Source organism: Athene cunicularia (genome assembly GCF_003259725.1).
Source record: "Athene cunicularia isolate RWA chromosome 7 unlocalized genomic scaffold, athCun1 chr7_part2, whole genome shotgun sequence".
NCBI lineage: Eukaryota > Metazoa > Chordata > Aves > Strigiformes > Strigidae > Athene > Athene cunicularia.
The window spans coordinates 904,547-924,334 of NW_020799108.1; the positions used below are offsets into that span (position 1 = coordinate 904,547).

The following is a 19,788-nucleotide window of genomic DNA, read 5'->3' on the forward strand; positions in this document are numbered from 1 at the left end:
TCCCATCTTGGTTCTCAACTCTTTCACTGAAGTCACTTAAGACTATGCTGAACTTAGCCCAGTTCCCACCACAAATCCTTGGATGGCTGCTCTGGTGACCTCATTATGTAAGATACACCACTGTCTTAAGGCTCCTTCAGAGAGTCATTTATTTCTCACTGATGCCAAAAGACAGACCTTACCATTTGTCTCTTAGCAGGTTTTGAAAAGAAAGTGACAACATCCTTTAATATGTTTTCATTTTTTTCTGCTGCACTACAGTTTCTTGGATATTTATTATAGAAGCACTGTCCAGCTGTTGCCTGGAAATAAGAATAACATCACTGTTAGAATTTAAACATCAGATAATAATCAGAATATAGATTTCTGAAAGGGAAGAAGCTCAAAAGGAATGCAAGTTTTACTTTCAGAATTCTAAAACACATGGGGCTGAAGATCAACCTATTCTTGTTCACTCCGCTTTGCCATAGCTAACAAACTGAACACATACTCGGTACTAGTTTTGCTATGCTCTGCATACAGAATTCATATAGCTAATAAAAAGACATTAAATAACCTGTGCTTACCTTGATATCCAATGTGTTGAATAATTTGAAGTCATTGGGTGGAAAAGCATTAGGTATCGTTATCTCTAAGTTTGTATTTGGAGCCATGCTTGGTCCTACATTGATAACCTTGTGGGGAAGAATGTTATACATTTAAAACTTTACTTCACGGTGGCTATTCAAGTAAGAAAAATATACATATAAATACATAAAACTTCACAGAATTGGGCAGCACCTTGATTTGTTATGCTGTCATGAAAGTGGATTCTGCAAGGAGTTGTAACATTCTGCTTAATTCATTCTGTAGGTTTACTGAACCCTTCACTTCTCTGAATCCAATGAGTACGCAGTGCTAATCTGCGATGACTACCCTGAGGTCATACAGACTGCCTTCTGGGAGAATATGCAAAAGGAACCAGGAGAGATTAGTGTCTAACTCCTGCTTTTAATCCATTGGAGACAAATCTGATACCTATTAGATCCTCTTATATGGAGCTCCTAGTTCCTTTTGCTTAGGGTAAGATAATTCCTTAAAGAAATACTAAGGACAGGGAGTATTTAAACGTTAGGGGAAACAAGGGTAATAAAATAATAGACTAGTTTGCCTAGCCTTATCTTTACATTTTCTTTAAAATTCTTAAGGTAGCAATTCTGTGACCTTTTGAAAGAAACATCTATTAGGATGTTTGGTACAGCTGGTCTTGCACAGAGTCTGGGAAATAGACCTGATTTTCTACAGCTACAAAAAAACGTTCAGGGAAAAAGTCTCTTCCTTCCTTTTGCAAATTTTTTGCTTATGAGACCATTAGAGGCCAATTCTCCACGACAGAGATTTGGGGTAGAAAGGAAAGCTTGTTATCTACTGGAAAATTGCCCAGATGCATCTTAACTGGTAGTTGCACCTAAGTGAACATTACTTACAGGAGCAATGGCAAATTGCCACTAAGAGTTTTAAAAGTAAGCTAAGAGAGATCTGACTGACAGCCGACCTTGTACAGATTGCTGTACCAGCATCAGCAGGTATCTGTGTAGGAGGAAGGGTATGATTTGGCTCATCAGTTCCTATAGTTTATCATTAGTATTTTTTCCTCCATATAATTCAGTTTTCTTTTTAATTCTTAATTAATAGCATTATAAGCATCTCCTTCCGCCCACTGAGGTTTCTGTACTTAGATGAAGCTTCTAAAGTTAAGTAAGTGTGAATGTCTGTCAAGTACAGTCCTTGCAAGAGACAATGTACATTTTATGTATTTTGAGTAAAGCCTAATTAATAGCTAATTAGTATAATGGAAGTAATATAAAGCAGATGCAGAGAAGACCTTGTGGAAAATTATTATGAATTAGATAATATGTGATTTGGCCAAAGCAAGCTTGCAGATAAGAATTAAAGTAGTGGCCATGTGGAGGGACAATCAATGTCTGTCTATCTCCTACACTTAGGGAATAATTTAATCAGGTTTGCTATTGTTAGTACTCGGTGCTTCAAGCTGTTCAGTTTCCACAAGTAGGTAGTTTGGGCTCTGATATGCAACATTCCTACACAGTCAAGGGTTCGTGTACAAAATGGGCATTTATTGAGGAGTTTAATCTTTTTAATACAGAGTAGGAAATAAAGAGGGGAAAAAAATAAAATGCAGTCATGACCTGCTTTAGTGGTACCGTGGGAGAACTTTTGCTTTCATATGGAAATATCCATGGGTTTTGTCTGACATTATCCCACTGGTTAACTTCCTTCATTTTAGCCAACCTTTGCCTATTTTTCTGTTTGGGCAGTACAGCATTTCATAGGTGTGTAAGGCAGTAGTATTGATAGAAAGAGATTCACTATTCAATAAGACTTATTTTAATATAAGAATCTTCCATTCTGAAATGCCTGATGCTGTCATTGAATGAGTTATGCTTACCTGTGTTTCTGATTACCTTTATCATCAACAAAGATGTGTGGAAAAGCAAATGAGCCATATGGCTTATGAAATTATTTTCCATGTCAAAAATAAATGTTCCTGTTTAAGTTGGTTCTAGGGAACCTTACAATCTTTAAAACATAAGCATACATGTCTTGTTTTATATGATTAACTCATTAGGTTTCCAATTTTCATAGAAAGATGTAAGGGATATCTTGACTCCTGTACATGTTGAAGCAAGTTATCATCTGGGGCATCATATTCTACAGAAAAGAAATGCTCAAGAATTTTCACCACTTCAACCCGTTCTTCAACAGAGAAAAGAAAAAGATGTTATAACAAGCAAGGTTAGTGTATGAGTTCTCTTTTTTCAAATGCAGTAAGTAAATATTCACATTTTGATCTTCAGTTAAAAAAGGCTTCACACATCCATAGTATGCAAAGGAATGCATTTTTCAGACCAGTAACTAGTTCCTTGATACTAATTAATAAACCAACATTCTAAAAAAAATGCCTAATATTTTGCTAAAACAAACCTTTGCAGAGCAGATATACAATCTGTATTTTGATTTTTTTTAAAAAAAAAAATGTACCTGCAGAGAACTTGCAAGAATATATAATATTATATACCTCAGAACACGCAGGTATGAAATTCACCCTTTAAAATATTCTTTTTCAGCTACACAGGATGAGTCACTTTACAGTATAAAATTGTCCTTTATAATTAATTCTGTGTTGGTATTAATCTTGGAGTGTTTCAACGATGTTGCCGAAATATAAGTTCTACAAAGGCGTTGCAGATTTTCAAACACAAAGTCTGTGGGGGGGAAAAAGTGTATTCTGTATCTTTAAAAGAATATGAAATTAACTTTTTTCAAAAAAAACCCCTTTTTAAGAGTGATTAGACTTTTACTCTGTCTTAAGCAAAAGTCAGGATGCTCTGAATTTTTAACTATTAAATGGTCATAAACTTACTATTACTTTTCACAAACAGTAAGCTTCATGTAATTCAGGTACAGCTGACTACCAGACTCTCTGAGATAAATAAAAGCTCCTTTTAAATGGCATGCTTTTCCTTTTCATCTTCATTCAAAATTTTGTTTTAGAATCTGCAGTTAGAGAGAAAAAGGGTGTTGTTGAATATAGTAACATAAACATGCTCTATAGCATACTGATAACCAAGGCACGGACACATGCAACTCACGGTGTCTCTGGTCTCATCAAACCTTACCAACAGTATGATAAGTAAAGTTTGTGTAATGAAACTCTATGGCAAAAGTTAATATGCTGTATCATAGGAGAGACTGCAGAGACCTTGTTTCTGGACCCCTTAAAACACTGCCCTTTTTATGGTACTACTTTTTAAAAAATCAGCTGAGCATACACCCACTGGTCTAACTGTGAGAGACTGTTTGGAACGCCTCTCTGTTGTTCTGGGTGCACGCAATGTGTTTGGAAAATGGCAAATCATAGCCTGATTGAATTGGTTTTAGGAGCAAGAGCTATTAGCCAATTCCAGATAACAACATGATAGGTTTCTTTCTTTGGAAATACTTTTAGTCACTATAATGCATAATACCCTAAAGTGCTTCTTTAAAATTTGTCTTTTATAGTTTGTTTTTGCAAGATTTTGCTCCGAAGAAAATTGTTCTGCTGACTTGAGCATTTCTGGAAAAGTTGTTTTTCCAAAGTAAGTATAATATGGCTTTCAGTTTTTCAAAAGAGGTTCAGTAAGATTTTATCTAAATTATTCCTTATTCTTATGTACGTAAAGAACATTAATTTGCAAAAGTAGACTATGGATTCCCCGAGAAAATATGAGGAGTGAAGCTGTGTTTAGTTCAAGAATATTTTAAAATCTTAAATCTTCCAGGAAATGTAACAGAAATGTATATAATTGAAGAACTGTTCTTGCATAACTAGAAGACTTTACAGCTCATAAAATAGATCTTTATAGAAGATATATTTATAGGCAAACTTACAGAAAGGTAAATTTGTATTCTACACGAGTAACCTGGCTAAGATACAGTGCACAATGCATGCTCAATATGTAGACATCATAACTGCTGTTATATTGACAAGCTATCAGTTCTTTCTGCTGCTTTTATGGAGATACTGTACTTGCACTGTACAAAGAAGATACTTTGGGTTTGTACTAAGACATTGTTATATTGATTGTTTCAATTATAAAATAAGTGGCTACTTTTCCTCATTTACTTAAGACTATTACATCTTCAGTTTTATACTGCCGATTGAGACACCAGATGGTTGAGTATTATGTGAGGTTTAGACTTCTTTTCTCTACATGGAACTAGCTTGCATTTTCCAAAATTAATCTTGTTTTCTGATTTATTTTTTTTTCATTCATGTCCCTAATTTTTTTTTTATATACCTTTTTAATGTGTTTCATTTTTTCCCATTAGGTATCATATTTAAATCCGTTGCTATGCAGGATAATTAATGAATTTTAAAAGTATTTAAATACAACTATTATTGTCTCACAGAATGAGTATTACACCAAGCAATACTTTTGTGAGATGTACTTCTATTTAGCAGCATCTTTGGAAAGTTTTAAGTCATGTACCTTGTTTCTATTCAGAATGGATTTTAACTATTTGATTTTCAGTTGTATTTTATCATCACTACCCTTTTCTCTCTTGAATATTATACTTCAAACGAAGAAATATGGGTTGTGTTGAAAAAGAGAAATTGTACCTGTTGTGAATCTCAGCTAGATAGGTATTTTGTGTGTAACCTAGATTTTCATGTGTATTTTATCACTTTTAAAGTTGATTCTACCTTAATCGAAATGCTAGTTTGAACAACCTAAAATGACACCAAAAGATGATGACAGTCACATAATGCTGATAAACCACACCTGTGTGGTCCTGAGCATAAGCTCTTTCATAGATTACAGAATAAGATTAGTATCTTTCTGCCTACTTTAACACATGGCCTGTAGCATGAGTCTTAAGACCTTTCATTTGCTTAGGCTTGAAAGTTATTTTATTTGATCATAAACTTTTTGGAAATAAAGATCATGCAGCATTTCCATTCAGCAATACAGTTTTGTAAGTACTTCAAAACCCTAAGAAAGGAAAACAGATTACAACATACCTGCTTGGCATTAGGTACCAGTAACAGATTTTCAGTGTAAATAAATAGGCTAAATATCTTGCTAAGGTGTGAAGTATCACCTTAAATTACATTGTGCCCCTAGAATCTCGATTAAAAACTAGTTAGCTGTGAAGCGTTAATTTATGTTGTCTAGACAGAATGCATTCATTATCCTTGAACAGCAAAGCAAACACTTTTAGTCTTAAAAGAATGAAACGAAATAGGGATGTCCATGTAATGCTTTACTTACTGAGTTACGAGTTTGCATGTATACACTATCATGTTTTGTTTAAATTGCTTAGATTTTGGCCTGCTCTGTGTATTTCTAGTCCGCGTCCTGCATTTTTTAATGAAGAATGAAATATGATTACCAGGGAAAAGCTCTAGTTCAGCTTTGTTGTAGTCCCAGATGTGCACCTGGTGCTTTTGTGTACTTGTGTGCTAAGCTGGGAGGCATCTTTGTGACAGCATCTTGTTAATGAGCTTGGCTTTAATGCATATAAGAGGACTGAACAGTAAGCATATAACTAGTAAAACAACTTTAAAATTTAACCTAAACCTAATCAACCCACTGAAATGTTAACATTGTGTTTTTCTTTAATACGCTTTTGTTTTGGAACCTATCTGCTTATGCAGTGCTTTTACCTTCTGTTGCTTTTCTAAGTGCCAGCTTCTTTCCCCAAGGTGTTCAGTGACTAATGCTTTGGTTTCGAGCCAGAATATCTGATAAATGTCTATTTCTAGGCAGCCTTTCCACAAGTCTTAATTAAACTTTAATGTCAAGCTGAAGTTTACTTTTAGCCCCCCATAGGTTGTCTGTACTTGTAACATGATTATAGAACATTACGTAGATCATGATAGGCATGTTCGCTTGCCCTCTTTGTGACCTGTTTCATATTCACTCCTATACTTAGAGTACAAAGAGTGAATTTTGAAATAATATCTGAAAATACTGTAGCGATAGCACACTGCTGTTCTCATCTGTAAAGCAAAGGACCTATCTTGTAAAAGCCAGAAGCACAACGGGTCTGATAACCATTCTCTTTCTCTCTCATTAACAACCTCAGGCCTTAAGTACAATACTGGAGTTGACCATCATATAACTTGTGTAGTACCTTCAGTTACAGAACTGAGTAAAAACCTTCCTAATGATCTCCAGCTGAGCTTTGTCAGAACCAAATGAAATTAACTAAAAGGGCAATGAAGGAAAATTTTGGCATACAAGCTGTATATAGAATTACTTTTCACTGATGATAATTATTTTTATAGGCCTCATGATAAGAAAACGTATCTTGCTGTTGGAAGTATGAAGACTTTATTGTTGAACGTTTCTCTGAAGAATGGTGGAGATGATGCATATGAAACTGTCCTCCACATTCAGATCCCTAAAGGTCTTTATTTCATCCGAGTTTTAGAATCGGTAAGAACAAAAAAAAAAAAAAATCTGTGAAACACTAATCCTTTGGTATTTTTGGTGTTCAGCCAGATATTTTTCAAATTATGTTAATGAATTGTTGAGTTTCTTTGGATACTGACAACCAACACCACCACCACCCCTAAAAAAAAAGCGGACAAAATTCCGGTTCTAAAGTTCTAAGACTTCTAGCTACCTAAATCATGTGCAGTTTAATTAATATAGGTGACTTAAATAATTTCAGTAACAGGATGTGATGGTGACAGCTAAAATTAAAAAAAAAAAAAGTTTCTAAATGTATTTCAGGATGTTACTGCTACTTTTTGTCTGACAGTCATGTTCTCAGTGATCACAAAGATCTCACTGAACCTGCTCTTTTTACGAGATACATAGTCTTACAAAGAAGTCACAAATATAACTGGTCTCCCTTTCTGCCTTTTTAAAATAACCGCTCTCAGTGTAGAATCCCCCTGACACCTTTCAGAGGTTGGCTTTAAACTTGAGTGGGTCTGGCTCTGATGCATGCACCTTAGCTTCAGTACAGGCAAACAGAAGATGAAGTAACAGGATACAGTGACTGATATAAGGTTATGTTAAAGTAGTCATGAATAATACGACTGTTCTCTATATTTGCATCCGTGAAATATCAAACAGTCTAGGGAAATGTAAGCCACCCAATTTTGATGTGTGCATATAATTTAAAATGTTTGCAAAAAGCACTTTTATTTTAATCATTAATAATTTGTTCTTTATTTTAGGAAGAAAAACAGATACATTGTGAAGTATTAGATAAAGAAATTCATGCCGTGAAACTTGAGTGCAGTGTTGGTTATTTATATGTAGATCAAAAATCAAAGGTAAGCTATGTATGAAGTTTCTAGCTTTAAAAACGCCCTAAATATGTTATAAGGATTTTCAGGGAGAAAAACCCCTTGCTTTTCAGAATCTCTCCATTCCCAGCTAATGTCTTTTATCATGTTGGTATCTGAATCTCTCTGCTGCTTTTAAAATTAGTTGCTTAAACACTCTCTGGAATAATTCATTAAGGGACAATGTTGTGTTATGCATTAGCTTGCAGTGCTTGGCTTCCTAGACAAGTGAACTGACTAAGGCTATGAACAAATGTGTTAGGTCAATAGAAAGGGAGCAGAAAACACAAAAAGCAAATATTTTCTTAGGAATTTTTTTAGAGCAGGAAATTCTAAATGAGTTTAATAAAATATTTTTATTTAAACTGTGTTAAGACACACTATCATTTGCTATAAATAACATTTTATTTGTTCTGCAGCTGGATTTCAGTTTCCTCTTGGATGCAAGCTCGTTCACCAGAGCAGAAGATGACCTCAACATCATCATTAATGCTACCTGGTAAAGTCTAATAAAAATTGCTCGGTGAAAAATATTACTAGCTTTGGAAAACAGAATAGGGAACAGTGGAAAGACTTAGCAAAGCACAGTTGAAAGAAAGCGGATCAGTTGCAAATCTGTAAAGGCAGGGAAATTACAAAAAAAACCCCAGAGAATAGATATTTAAATAACGAGCAGGTTTCTGCCTGTATAAAATGTTCTTTTTTTTTACTGCCTGACATGTTGTTACTATTGAAATATTTTTAATAAGTTGAAAAGTCTCTTTAATACTTGTTTATAGAAATATGCATAGCATATGATGATGTATTCCATACTCATTTTTCTCTCGTTTTGTTTTTATAGTAAAAATGAAGATGGGAACATGCTGCTGGATAACGTACTGACTTTAGCTGTACCTCTCAAATATGAGACTGAGTTAAATGCCCATGGGTAAGTCAGCTATTGCTATACCTGCACACCGGTAGAACTGTTGTCTTGTTACTATTCTAAATTCCCAAAGCTTTTAAGCAGAAGCATGATGTAGCTGAAGAATCCTGGGAATGAGATGGCACAGCTGTCTTGGCTCAGACCCATACATTTCTAAGATTTTGGTTTCATTACTGTGAGATGAGACCAGTCTCTTAACAGACTATTATTTTTTTATAAAGTGAGGTCTTTAATAAAAGCACAGCAGATCCTCAGATTCCTTGCTTAACACGAACCATGTTCTGGGCTTGTTGTGAGGCATTCATGGAGCATAGTTTTGGGTGAGGATTTATGGCCTTTTCTAATTCATCTGCCTTTTTAAGAGGACAGAGTACAAAGATAGAGGTACTCAGTGTTCCTAGATTTAACTTAAATGCAAATTTGGTTATTTTCTTAGAACCAGTTGTACTGGAGATAGCATGGAGCAGAAAGTTATGCTAATGATATACAGCAATTCTATTAATTAACAACTTCTAAACCATTGTAGATTTGTATCACCAGCTTCGTTTGTTTATGGAACATATGAAAAAGATTCACCAGTTATGTGTATGAAGGAGAATATCAACTTCACTTTCCATGTAAGAGTTTTTCTTTGTAAACCCTATTATCCTTGTTTTGAAGGTTAATGCTTAGGTTTCCAGTGTATCTAATGACATCCTGCACAGTCAGTAAGGGAACTTTTTAAGAGTACACTGGCATGGTGAGCAACTTTTGTGCATTAGTGATGGGAAGTGGCTGTTAATCCCTCTCTGAACACTGTGTTTGGGCTCTTCTACTGAATGGTTAGAGAAAAAGTACTTAGCACAAGCAGGATTGAAAGTGGTAGAGCAGTTCTGACTTGTCACTTCTTCCATTAAAAAACACTGCAAAAGGAATTATCTTACCCTAAGCAAAAGGAACTAGGAGCTCCATATAAGAGGATCTAATAGGTATCAGATTTGTCTCCAATGGATTAAAAGCAGGAGTTAGACACTAATCTCTCCTGGTTCCTTTTGCATATTCTCCCAGAAGGCAGTCTGTATGACCTCAGGGTAGTCATCGCAGATTAGCACTGCGTACTCATTGGATTCAGAGAAGTGAAGGGTTCAGTAAACCTACAGAATGAATTAAGCAGAATGTTACAACTCCTTGCAGAATCCACTTTCATGACAGCATAACAAATCAAGGTGCTGCCCAATTCTGTGAAGTTTTATGTATTTATATGTATATTTTTCTTACTTGAATAGCCACCGTGAAGTAAAGTTTTAAATGTATAACATTCTTCCCCACAAGGTTATCAATGTAGGACCAAGCATGGCTCCAAATACAAACTTAGAGATAACGATACCTAATGCTTTTCCACCCAATGACTTCAAATTATTCAACACATTGGATATCAAGGTAAGCACAGGTTATTTAATGTCTTTTTATTAGCTATATGAATTCTGTATGCAGAGCATAGCAAAACTAGTACCGAGTATGTGTTCAGTTTGTTAGCTATGGCAAAGCGGAGTGAACAAGAATAGGTTGATCTTCAGCCCCATGTGTTTTAGAATTCTGAAAGTAAAACTTGCATTCCTTTTGAGCTTCTTCCCTTTCAGAAATCTATATTCTGATTATTATCTGATGTTTAAATTCTAACAGTGATGTTATTCTTATTTCCAGGCAACAGCTGGACAGTGCTTCTATAATAAATATCCAAGAAACTGTAGTGCAGCAGAAAAAAATGAAAACATATTAAAGGATGTTGTCACTTTCTTTTCAAAACCTGCTAAGAGACAAATGGTAAGGTCTGTCTTTTGGCATCAGTGAGAAATAAATGACTCTCTGAAGGAGCCTTAAGACAGTGGTGTATCTTACATAATGAGGTCACCAGAGCAGCCATCCAAGGATTTGTGGTGGGAACTGGGCTAAGTTCAGCATAGTCTTAAGTGACTTCAGTGAAAGAGTTGAGAACCAAGATGGGAAAGTTGATTAATGACATGTCTCTGAAGTCAGTGTGGATGACAGTCACCTATGAAGAACTGCCAAAGGGTTACCTAACTGAATGAGTGGGCAAACAGAATGGCAGATGAAATTCAGTAACAAATCAAACGTGATGCATGTGGGAAAAACAGTCTTAATTTTAATCACGTGAAGTATGCAGATCAAATAGTCACTGTCTTTTCCACATCAAAAAAGTGCCATCAAATGTAACTCATAGGAGACAGGTTAAAAAACCCAAAACTATTACTCATGGTGAAACTTCTTACCGAAGGGTGTTGTGAATGCTATAAATAAGTGAATTCCAAGGGACACTGTACAAATTAATGGGACTGGAAGTCATTAAGAATTTAAAAATACATAGAAATCACTTTTGGCTGGGGATTTCTTATAAAAATATTTGGGAGACTGGGAGAATATCATACATGCCTGGCCTGTTCAAGCTTATCCCTCTGTACCTGTTACAAACCCTGCTAGAGTTCAGATACTGGACTATGTAGTCCAGACCAGAATTGCTATTCTAGTGTTACATTTTTGAGGGTTTGTTCTCATAGAAATCTGTGTGCTGCAACTTGTGTTTGATAGAGTTCAATTTTGTTTAATACTTTCATCTCCAAAGAAGCCAAACATTTTTAAACATGTTAATTTGGGATGTTTAAGTATGTTACAGGAAACATCAACCAATGATTGAGAGACAGCCTGCACTAGAATATCAAATCAGAACTTAGGCATTAAAGGATATAATCAGGCTTGCTTTTTTGTCTTCTCCAAAGCTGAGTGAAGTGGTGCTAGCTGTCTGTGTTCAGGTGTAAGAATCAATCAATTATGCTGTTTAACTGGATATCATATAGTCATTGTCATTTATCATTCCTGATAAAAGCTAATTTAAAATAACAGTATAAAAAAATCCCATACAGCCAGACTATGACAATGTTATTTTCTGTCTAAAAAAAATCGAATTTTTAAGGAAAATGACCTGTTGTCTTCTAAAACAATTAGGTTGGTCCCTTGTAATGTTCCTTTAGCATCTATGGATTGACAGTGATGGATGCCAACCTAGAGTTACACCCTGACTTTTCAAGAACAAACATGGATCTTTTTGTTTTACTCGATTCCTGAGTGTCTTTAGTACTGAGATGTTAAAGTTGATAAACTTTAGGTTTTAATCTTTCCCTCCCTTCTACAGTACTGCATGAAAAATGACAGCCTTTGCTTACAAATATATTGCAAGCTTGGAAACATGGAAAGTGGAAAAGAAGCAACTGTTCAGTTGCATCTGGAGGCTACTCCTTCACTTTTAGAAATGGTAACACATTAATTTTTCATACTTGGGGGGAGTATTTCAAGGCATGTTTGCAGTATTCTCTGCGTATAAATTCTAGATCTTATTTTTGCAAACAGTATGATTAAATCTAAATCTTCAGATGTTAAGCTGTCTTATGTTTTCAGTGCTAAATCTCAAGGTGGTATATGAAAAATTAAAACCACTGAAAAAATATGGATTTTAGATTATGACTTTGTTTTACAGTATGTGTTGCTTTGCCTAGTCTGGCTGGGTTATGGAGGATTGGGTTTTAATTTCAACTCATAATTGTACTTTTCTAAGAAAAGCACAGGGACTTAAGTAAAATCCAACTGGGCTTCATTCCAGCTTTTGGTACTAATTTGTTTTGTGATCAGAAAAAGGCACTTTGTGTGTTTGTGTGAGATTCTGTTTCTGTGAGCAGCTGTGTTACCATTTTTGCTGGGTAGAAATTAATGTGTTGAAGTTATTTTTTAAAAGATAGGCTGTATTTTTTTTTTTTAATCAGGATGATGCATCAGCATTGAAGTTTGAAGTGAGAGCAACGGCCTCACCAGAAAAAAGTGAAAAAGTTATTGAACTACACAAGGACAAGCAAGTTGCCTATGTAAGAATTCTCTCAATGAATTTTTGATAAACTTGTTAAAAGTAGAAAAATGAACGGCAATTAAAATTGTTGAGTTCTATACATATCTATACACAGACAGTGACTATAGTGTTAATTACTTAATAATTAATTGATTTTCCTAGTTTGTTGTATTAGTATCTTTTAGGGGGAAAAAAAAATCAATTAGAACTAAACTTACTTACTTTCTGCTTTCCAGGTCTATTTGGAAGGAGTGCACCACCAAAAGCCAAAATACCGTGTTACTGTGCTGATTATCGGAATAGGCTTAATAGTTGGTGTTACCTTGTTTTTGCTTCTTTCATTTGTATTATGGAAGGTAGGTTTTTCAGTATTTCATAGTTATTCTCAAGTCAGGAATTCACACAGTTGTGGATCTTTGGATCTGCTAATGCAGGTTAAAGGATAAATAATATTTTTTTTTATGATCTGTCCTTTCTATAGAAACACAGTTCTTCCTGTAACTTGCCTTTTTTTCAAACACTTGTCTGTTTTCCTTCATTTTATCTTCTGTGTGCTCTACATCTTCTTTATACAATGCCACAAACCCCTTCCCGTGTTTTATATGGCATGTCGTTTACAAATAATTTACATAATTTAATGATATCAAGTGGATCATTTTTGTGAGATGGTGCTCCATGTTTAATGACACAATGACTCATAGTCTACAACAGTTTCATGCCAGAATAAAGTGTTTCAGATTTTAAATGGCAACACAAATGCTAAAAAAAATACTGTATGTAAGTAAAAAACTAAAAGATGTGGCTTCTCTGACAAGCAATTAAGAGATTGTTAACTTCTTCACAAACATACAGACTTGCTCCATCCATCATTTTTCCCAGGGAAGTGTAGAAATGAAAGAAGTTTAACAGGAAAGGTTTATTATCATTTCACATTTAAAAAAAATACTGGATTCTGTTAATAGTTCACCAGCCCACATGTCCTTACTCCTTGCAGGAGAGTATTAGCCTCCCAGAAAGTAAAAGAAAAAGCAAACCCACTTTTTTGATTAATGAGTAACATTTGATTATTTGGTATGACAAAGCAGTGGCAAATACCATCTCTCATAAACTCCATACATATGCATTTTATTTTAGTTCATCTTTTATGGTTTGGATGTGATAACGAAGATTTGCTGACAACAGATTCCAAAATTATGTATTTCAGATTGGCTTTTTCAAAAGGCAGTACAAACCTGTCCCTCAAGACAAGAACAGAAGAGACAGCTGGAGTTTTACAAGTGGGAACAAAGATGACTAAGATGGCAAATAAATGTTTGATTTAAAAATGAAGAATTTAAGATTCAGGTTAATTCACAGGAGGAACATCACTGACAAGAAAACTGGTCTTGAGCTCCCTTGCTCTCACAAAATACACTTTATTCCCTTGAACTGTATGGAGGACTACACCTTAAAGTACTGTCATTTTTCTAACACAAAAATGATAAAACAGTTTGTTTTGAAGTCTCACAGTGATATTTGAATTGCCATGTATATGTATCTGGTTTCAAACAGACAGAAGAACACTAAATATAAGAAGAATTGCTTACTGGAAAGAAGAATTTCTAGAAAGTAATAATGTTTGGCCAATCCTGGAAAATAAGACCTCAAGCATATTAGCATGAGTTATTCTATTAATTTTCAAGTTTCAATAATCTTTTGATTAGACATTCAAGAAGAAATCTTCCCTCATTGCTTTGGCAGTTTTACAAGCACGTTAGCTTAAACCAATAGAAGGGACGGTAAGCAGAGCGCACAGATGTAGAAGACAGCTATCAGAAGCTCTTTTGGGCTTCTGAAGGTAACCTTGTAAGCTTTGGCTTCGCAGGCACAGCCACAACACTGCAGAGACTTAAGACACCCAGGCAAGCCAGAACCAGGCAGGTCAGAGGTGGGTTCAGAGCAGGGAATTCTGTGGGGTAGCCTGGAGATGCGGCACAGAATCCTCTCTCAGCTGTGGAAAGAGTAATGTATTGGAGATCATCATCTGTAGCCATTTAACATGGTACTTGCAAGTATTTATTTTTATTTATTTGAATATTTTTCTATATTACTCAGCACAGTAGTATTTAGTACTGGCATTCTGCCAGAACGTAGGGGGGGAAGAAAAAAAAAAAAAAAAAGACTTAACAAAATGACTGAGAAACACATACCCAGCAGACCCTAAATGCCAAATTTTAACTTTAGATGTGCCATGCTTTACCTGAAAGTACTTAATAAGGAAGTCATTTGGAGAGCTAGCTTGGGTTCCTGTGAAGTTGTTAGAAAAATACGATCCAAACAGGCATGCTCAGAAGCCACTCCGCAGAAAGACAAATGACTGAATAGAAACATGGTTCAAACCACTGCTCTGCTACTACAGGAAGTTTCTTCAGCTAGCTAAGTTTGCACTGCCACCTAGCTTTGGTGAAATAGTACAATCCAGGGGAAAGGAAAAAAAAAAAGTTACTTTGCTCCCCAGTACAACTGGAGAATGTATGTACAACTTCTTCCATAACTGTATTGCAACAGCAATATGCAATATGGCCTTTCTTGCTGTGCCTTTGATGTGTTTCTGAACTGCAAGGAGAAATGAATGTATACGTACAGACGTGTTGAAGCTGCACCATCATACAGGAATTAGCCTGAGACTCAAAAGCAGTACAGAGTGCCTTCAAAACAAGCACCTTTGCTAATAAAGTTTGGTGCCATAAAAGCCACATTGTTCACAGATTCTAAAGGTATTGGGGACCATTTTTTAATTTCACTTGATTTGATGCCAAAGATGTAGATTACTCTAAAGTAAATTTTCTGTCTAAAAATGTTCTGCAGTGTAAGGACAAATGAATGTGAGTATATTTAAAAAAAAAAATGTGAAGAATTAAATATTTTCTTACAAGTCTATGAAATTGTACACAAATGCTTATCTTCCAAATGGCTTTAGTGAATTTTTGCACTTTAACCAAAATAATATTTGAACAGGAATTAGTTTGATATTACAGCATATTGTGAAAAATATACCTCACATACTGGAAGAAGCATTAACGTTCTTTTTAGTACAAACAATGCAAGAAAGTGAAACTAAAGCATTTTATTTATCTTTGAAATAGTTTACATAAGTTAGTACATGTGATAATGTTGTCTTGGAAATCATGTCTTTCCTATTCAGATTTGGTTATTAACATGTAAATATTGGCTGCCTGTTCTTAGGATATGAAGCAAAACTCGGTTAGCTTTTGTAAACCAGGTTGACAAAAAATGAATGTGCAATGTCCCAGTGGTGGCAAGGTTATAAAGTATCACTTGATTTTATTTCATTAAAAAAAACAAAAACAAAAACAAAACAAAAAAAAAAACCCAAGAAGTTAAACAAGTTAAACACATGAATGCTGTTTCTTCTGCAAGTTCAATTATTTTTTTTTTAATTTTCAGTTAGTTATGTAATAAAACCAGTTAAATCTACTAAATGTAGCTGGAATCTCCTTGGACAACTTTAGGAAGTTTAGTTTGACTTGTCTTAACATTATAAATATTTGATGTGATACAGTACCAATTACAGTAGTTTAACCTGGAGACTACTCACTGCGACTCAGACAAAGGGTATAAAATGAAATAAGAGGTTCCAACTGGATATGAGGAAAAACATTTTCCTTAGGACGACAGCCAGGTGTCAGAACAGGGGTGCGGAGGGTTGTACCATCTCCATCCTTGGAGGTTTCGAGGCTGGACTGGATGAAGCCCAGAGCAACCAGATCTGATCTCAGCTGGACCTGCTCAGAGCAAGAGACTGGGCTAGAGCCTTGCCGGGCCCCGTCCAGGCCAGAGGATGCTGTGACCCTGGTCCTACTCTGCAGCCACTAACTCCACTACAAAGAGCAGGACTAGCTCCAAGATTCCTGTTGCCTGTGAAGCAGGTATTTGATTGTCTATGGCTTTGGCCTTTTCTACTGGCCAGGTCTGTCTGCAGAATGCAAGAGATTTCCAACAAGTAACAGCTAACAGCTTGTTCTTAGGAGACGAATAATCTGCCACAGTATTTTGGGTGCAGTACTTCTTTGTCATCTGTATTTATCACAGGTAGGAATTTTTAACAAGATCTTAACTGGATTTCTCATTATATTGGACTGCTTACTAAAGACAGAACTTAAGGCAACTCATTCTAGCCACAAGACAATGGAGCTTCCACACCATTATACGCCATTCACCTTCTGAAAGATTCATAGACAAGTGACCAAGAAAATGTTCATTATCCCTGTGGTCCTGAAAACAGAGAAACTTGTTGGTTTGATACTCTTCATCTCAGAGAAAGCCAGTTTCCCGAGAGAATATAGTCTTAATTTGCTGTCATCTCAAATAATTGTATTAAATATGTAATCAGTTAGAAAAAAAAAACACTCCTAAAAATTATGTTTCCTATAAGGAAGTTATAAAAATTTAAGTCAACTCTTAAGTTATTTATTGTAACTTTATTCTCAGCAACCACAAAAACTATGCAGAATATAATTTCAGTTCTAGGATAGATAAAATGTTTTTAAATACTTGTTTTGTACAAAGAGTAGTCCTTAAAATACATTTCAACAAAGAAAAGACGTTTAAGACATCAGCATATTTTGTATTAGTTTGACTAGAAACTATTTGAAATCAAATACATTGAGGCAACATTAAACCTTATGACTAGAAATTCAAGTACTTGATTTTAAAAAAAAATAATTATATGTTGCCACCATTCTTCAGCATGAGGTGGTACCCTACCTCCACTCACCAGCTCTATTTGAACTGATTTACCTGACAACATGGATAAGCAGCAGCAGACTTAAAAGTAGCTCATATTTATTAAAAAAGCTAGAATAGTTTTAAAGGGAAAAAAATACTTTCTTCTATTCTCAAAGACACTTCCTGAACCCCAAATTTAAGAGATCAGTATAATTAGTTTTCATTTTTTCTTGATCAGCCTAATAGTTTCTTTACAGTTAAATACAACCTGATAAAAATATGTAACTTGATAAAAATTTAAACCCAGAAATATTACAAACAACCCAGTTAAGCTTCTGCTACAACAACTGAATTCAGTGAGTGAAAGACTGGGACCTCGGAAGGCTCTGCATAGAGGTGAGAAAAGGATTCTTCAACACCAAACTTGCTGTGTCCCTTCTATATGCAATTGCACGTTGCTTGGGAACTCTCCAGGTCATCAGTGTTCACACCATAGAGATTAATCAGCTGAGGATGCACCCTGTGAAGTGAGGAAGTCAAACCATCAATTTCATTAACTCCTGCAATGGCTGTGCCACTTTTTGAGGTTTGGGGGGAGGAACAAATATGTATGAATTGCTTATGGAATAAAATCCGGTGAATTACATTTTGACAGTTCCCCTATATGGTCCTCTTCAGAAGTATATATGACATATCCTGTAATGTGATCTGCCTTTTATTTTACATACCAGACTGTTGCTTTCAGCTTGTCCTCTGTGTGTTGCAGAAGAATGAGCCACCGCCCATTTAATTCCCTGATAACCCTCCTATTTCCCTGTGCATTCACAGTTTCTTTTTTATATCCTAGAGATGGAAATGATTCTCAAGCAGCACCAAGTTTCCCACAATTGAACAAGTACATGTATTTATTACATCTTACACACACTGCTTTCCAAGCAGGACTCCTCATCCCAAAAGAAGCTCCTCCCAGGAGTCACAGACCTTTATATAAATACATCTGTTCTCCTCTAAGAAACAAAAGGGTGAAGTAACAGGGAGAAAGAAGCGGAGCTGGAAGCTGATGAAGCACCAGAAAGGCAAAGCCATGTGGGTCATACCAAACCTTTCCAAAGGTGGGCACAAGGCAACAGGGCAGGGGCCCAAACAATGGCAAAAGGGCCAGGCTGTGCACTGTACAATGGTGCTGTTCTTACAGCAATTACCACACACTATTTTGGTGTCATTTGTATTATATACAGATGTAATACATTTAAGATTGCAGTACTAATCTGTCACAGGTATACAGTCCATAATTTTAACACTTAGCCTTACCGAACATGAACTTCTGATGCTTCTTTCATTAAGTCTCCATCTATATTCCAAGGGTGACTTCCTTCTGCAGAAGCAGCATTCAAACACGTATCTTCTTTGGCATCGAGCCCACCTTTAAGCCTTGGTTGTACTTTTACTTCTTGAACTGTATAGGTCTCAACAAAGGGAAAATTGAACTAAACCAAACACAAGACAGATATTAAATGAAGATGAAAGATATAGGTGGTAGCTTAGCAACAAACTGGATTACTTGAAATTAAAAAGCGTGCTCTCTTTTTTTTTTTTTTCCTATCTTAAGTAAATGGGAACACTTAACTCAAGCTTTGACCACATGAGGCATTATATATTCTGGCTAGCACTTACAGATTAACATGCTGCTTTTATCCTAAATAGTGCCTCATCAAAAATGATAGTATTCCATTTGCATTCCCACATCGGACTTGCTCAGTCTACAGGTGAGGGCATATTTTGCATACACCAAAATGGCACGTGCTTTCAGAACATGTGCAAGTCTAAGCTTTTTTCCTGTGCTCTGGTCATCATTACCAGTAATCCTGTCCTAAGCAAGGCTGGTTAGGATTCTAGTAAATTGTCATCTTAAGTTTAAAGGAGGGTCCACATCTCCTTGCCTAATTTCTAATTACAAAGGCAGAGAGAAAAGCAAAGCCTTCTTCCAAAAGCATAACTGGAAAACAGAAACTATTTCCTAAATGCAGCCTCGTAGTGCTGTCACATGGAATCATCATCCACCTCTCCCCGAAACTCTGACTGTTGACCAATTCAAATCTAAATCTCCTTGTAAAAGTGACTTCACATAATCCTGACACCAGTTTGCTGAGGCTACGCATCAGGTATATAGGACAGCAATAAGGCACCGTGTTTGGATGCTTCATTTTTCTCTTTAAAGACAGAATAATGACCACAATCTTGAAATGCCGTCGTGCAAGCGTTCAGAACTAGATGGAATGCATACCTGCTAAAAATCAGTGGTCCTAAGCCATTGCTACCAGCACAGCATGCAGTGGTCTGCTGAAATTATGGACTTTACCTGTTTCTGACAAAGAGCTGCATGATGTGTGTGTG

General features: G+C 35.6%; 2 protein-coding genes and 1 long non-coding RNA gene across 4 annotated transcripts in view; 1 reads left to right on the forward strand and 2 right to left on the reverse strand.

Annotated features, from left to right (window-relative positions):
- Positions 1–19,788, forward strand: part of ITGA4 (integrin subunit alpha 4) — a 137,716-nt gene that overhangs the window by 94,541 nt on the left and 23,387 nt on the right. The window contains exons 18-30 of the mRNA XM_026853188.1: positions 2,647–2,796; positions 4,063–4,139; positions 6,836–6,986; positions 7,739–7,837; positions 8,269–8,348; positions 8,691–8,777; positions 9,301–9,391; positions 10,086–10,193; positions 10,458–10,577; positions 11,962–12,081; positions 12,587–12,685; positions 12,903–13,022; positions 13,871–14,717. Of these exons, the coding sequence (XP_026708989.1) occupies positions 2,647–2,796; positions 4,063–4,139; positions 6,836–6,986; positions 7,739–7,837; positions 8,269–8,348; positions 8,691–8,777; positions 9,301–9,391; positions 10,086–10,193; positions 10,458–10,577; positions 11,962–12,081; positions 12,587–12,685; positions 12,903–13,022; positions 13,871–13,963 (1,395 nt within the window). The 3' untranslated portion in view covers positions 13,964–14,717. The remainder of the gene's footprint in view (positions 1–2,646; positions 2,797–4,062; positions 4,140–6,835; positions 6,987–7,738; positions 7,838–8,268; positions 8,349–8,690; positions 8,778–9,300; positions 9,392–10,085; positions 10,194–10,457; positions 10,578–11,961; positions 12,082–12,586; positions 12,686–12,902; positions 13,023–13,870; positions 14,718–19,788) is intronic.
- Positions 93–1,055, reverse strand: LOC113482502. Its single transcript, XR_003398853.1, has 3 exons — positions 781–1,055; positions 567–674; positions 93–302 (listed from the first exon to the last, which is right to left on the reverse strand). It is a non-coding gene; the product is annotated as an uncharacterized LOC113482502 (long non-coding RNA).
- CERKL (ceramide kinase like) overlaps positions 17,791–19,788 on the reverse strand; it is a 57,573-nt gene continuing 55,575 nt past the window's right edge. For both annotated transcript variants that reach the window (XM_026853181.1, XM_026853179.1), the window contains exons 12-13: positions 18,706–18,881; positions 17,791–17,914 (exon numbers count right to left, since the gene is read on the reverse strand). In XM_026853181.1, coding sequence (XP_026708982.1) covers positions 17,833–17,914; positions 18,706–18,881 — 258 coding nt within the window. In that variant the 3' untranslated portion in view covers positions 17,791–17,832. The remainder of the gene's footprint in view (positions 17,915–18,705; positions 18,882–19,788) is intronic.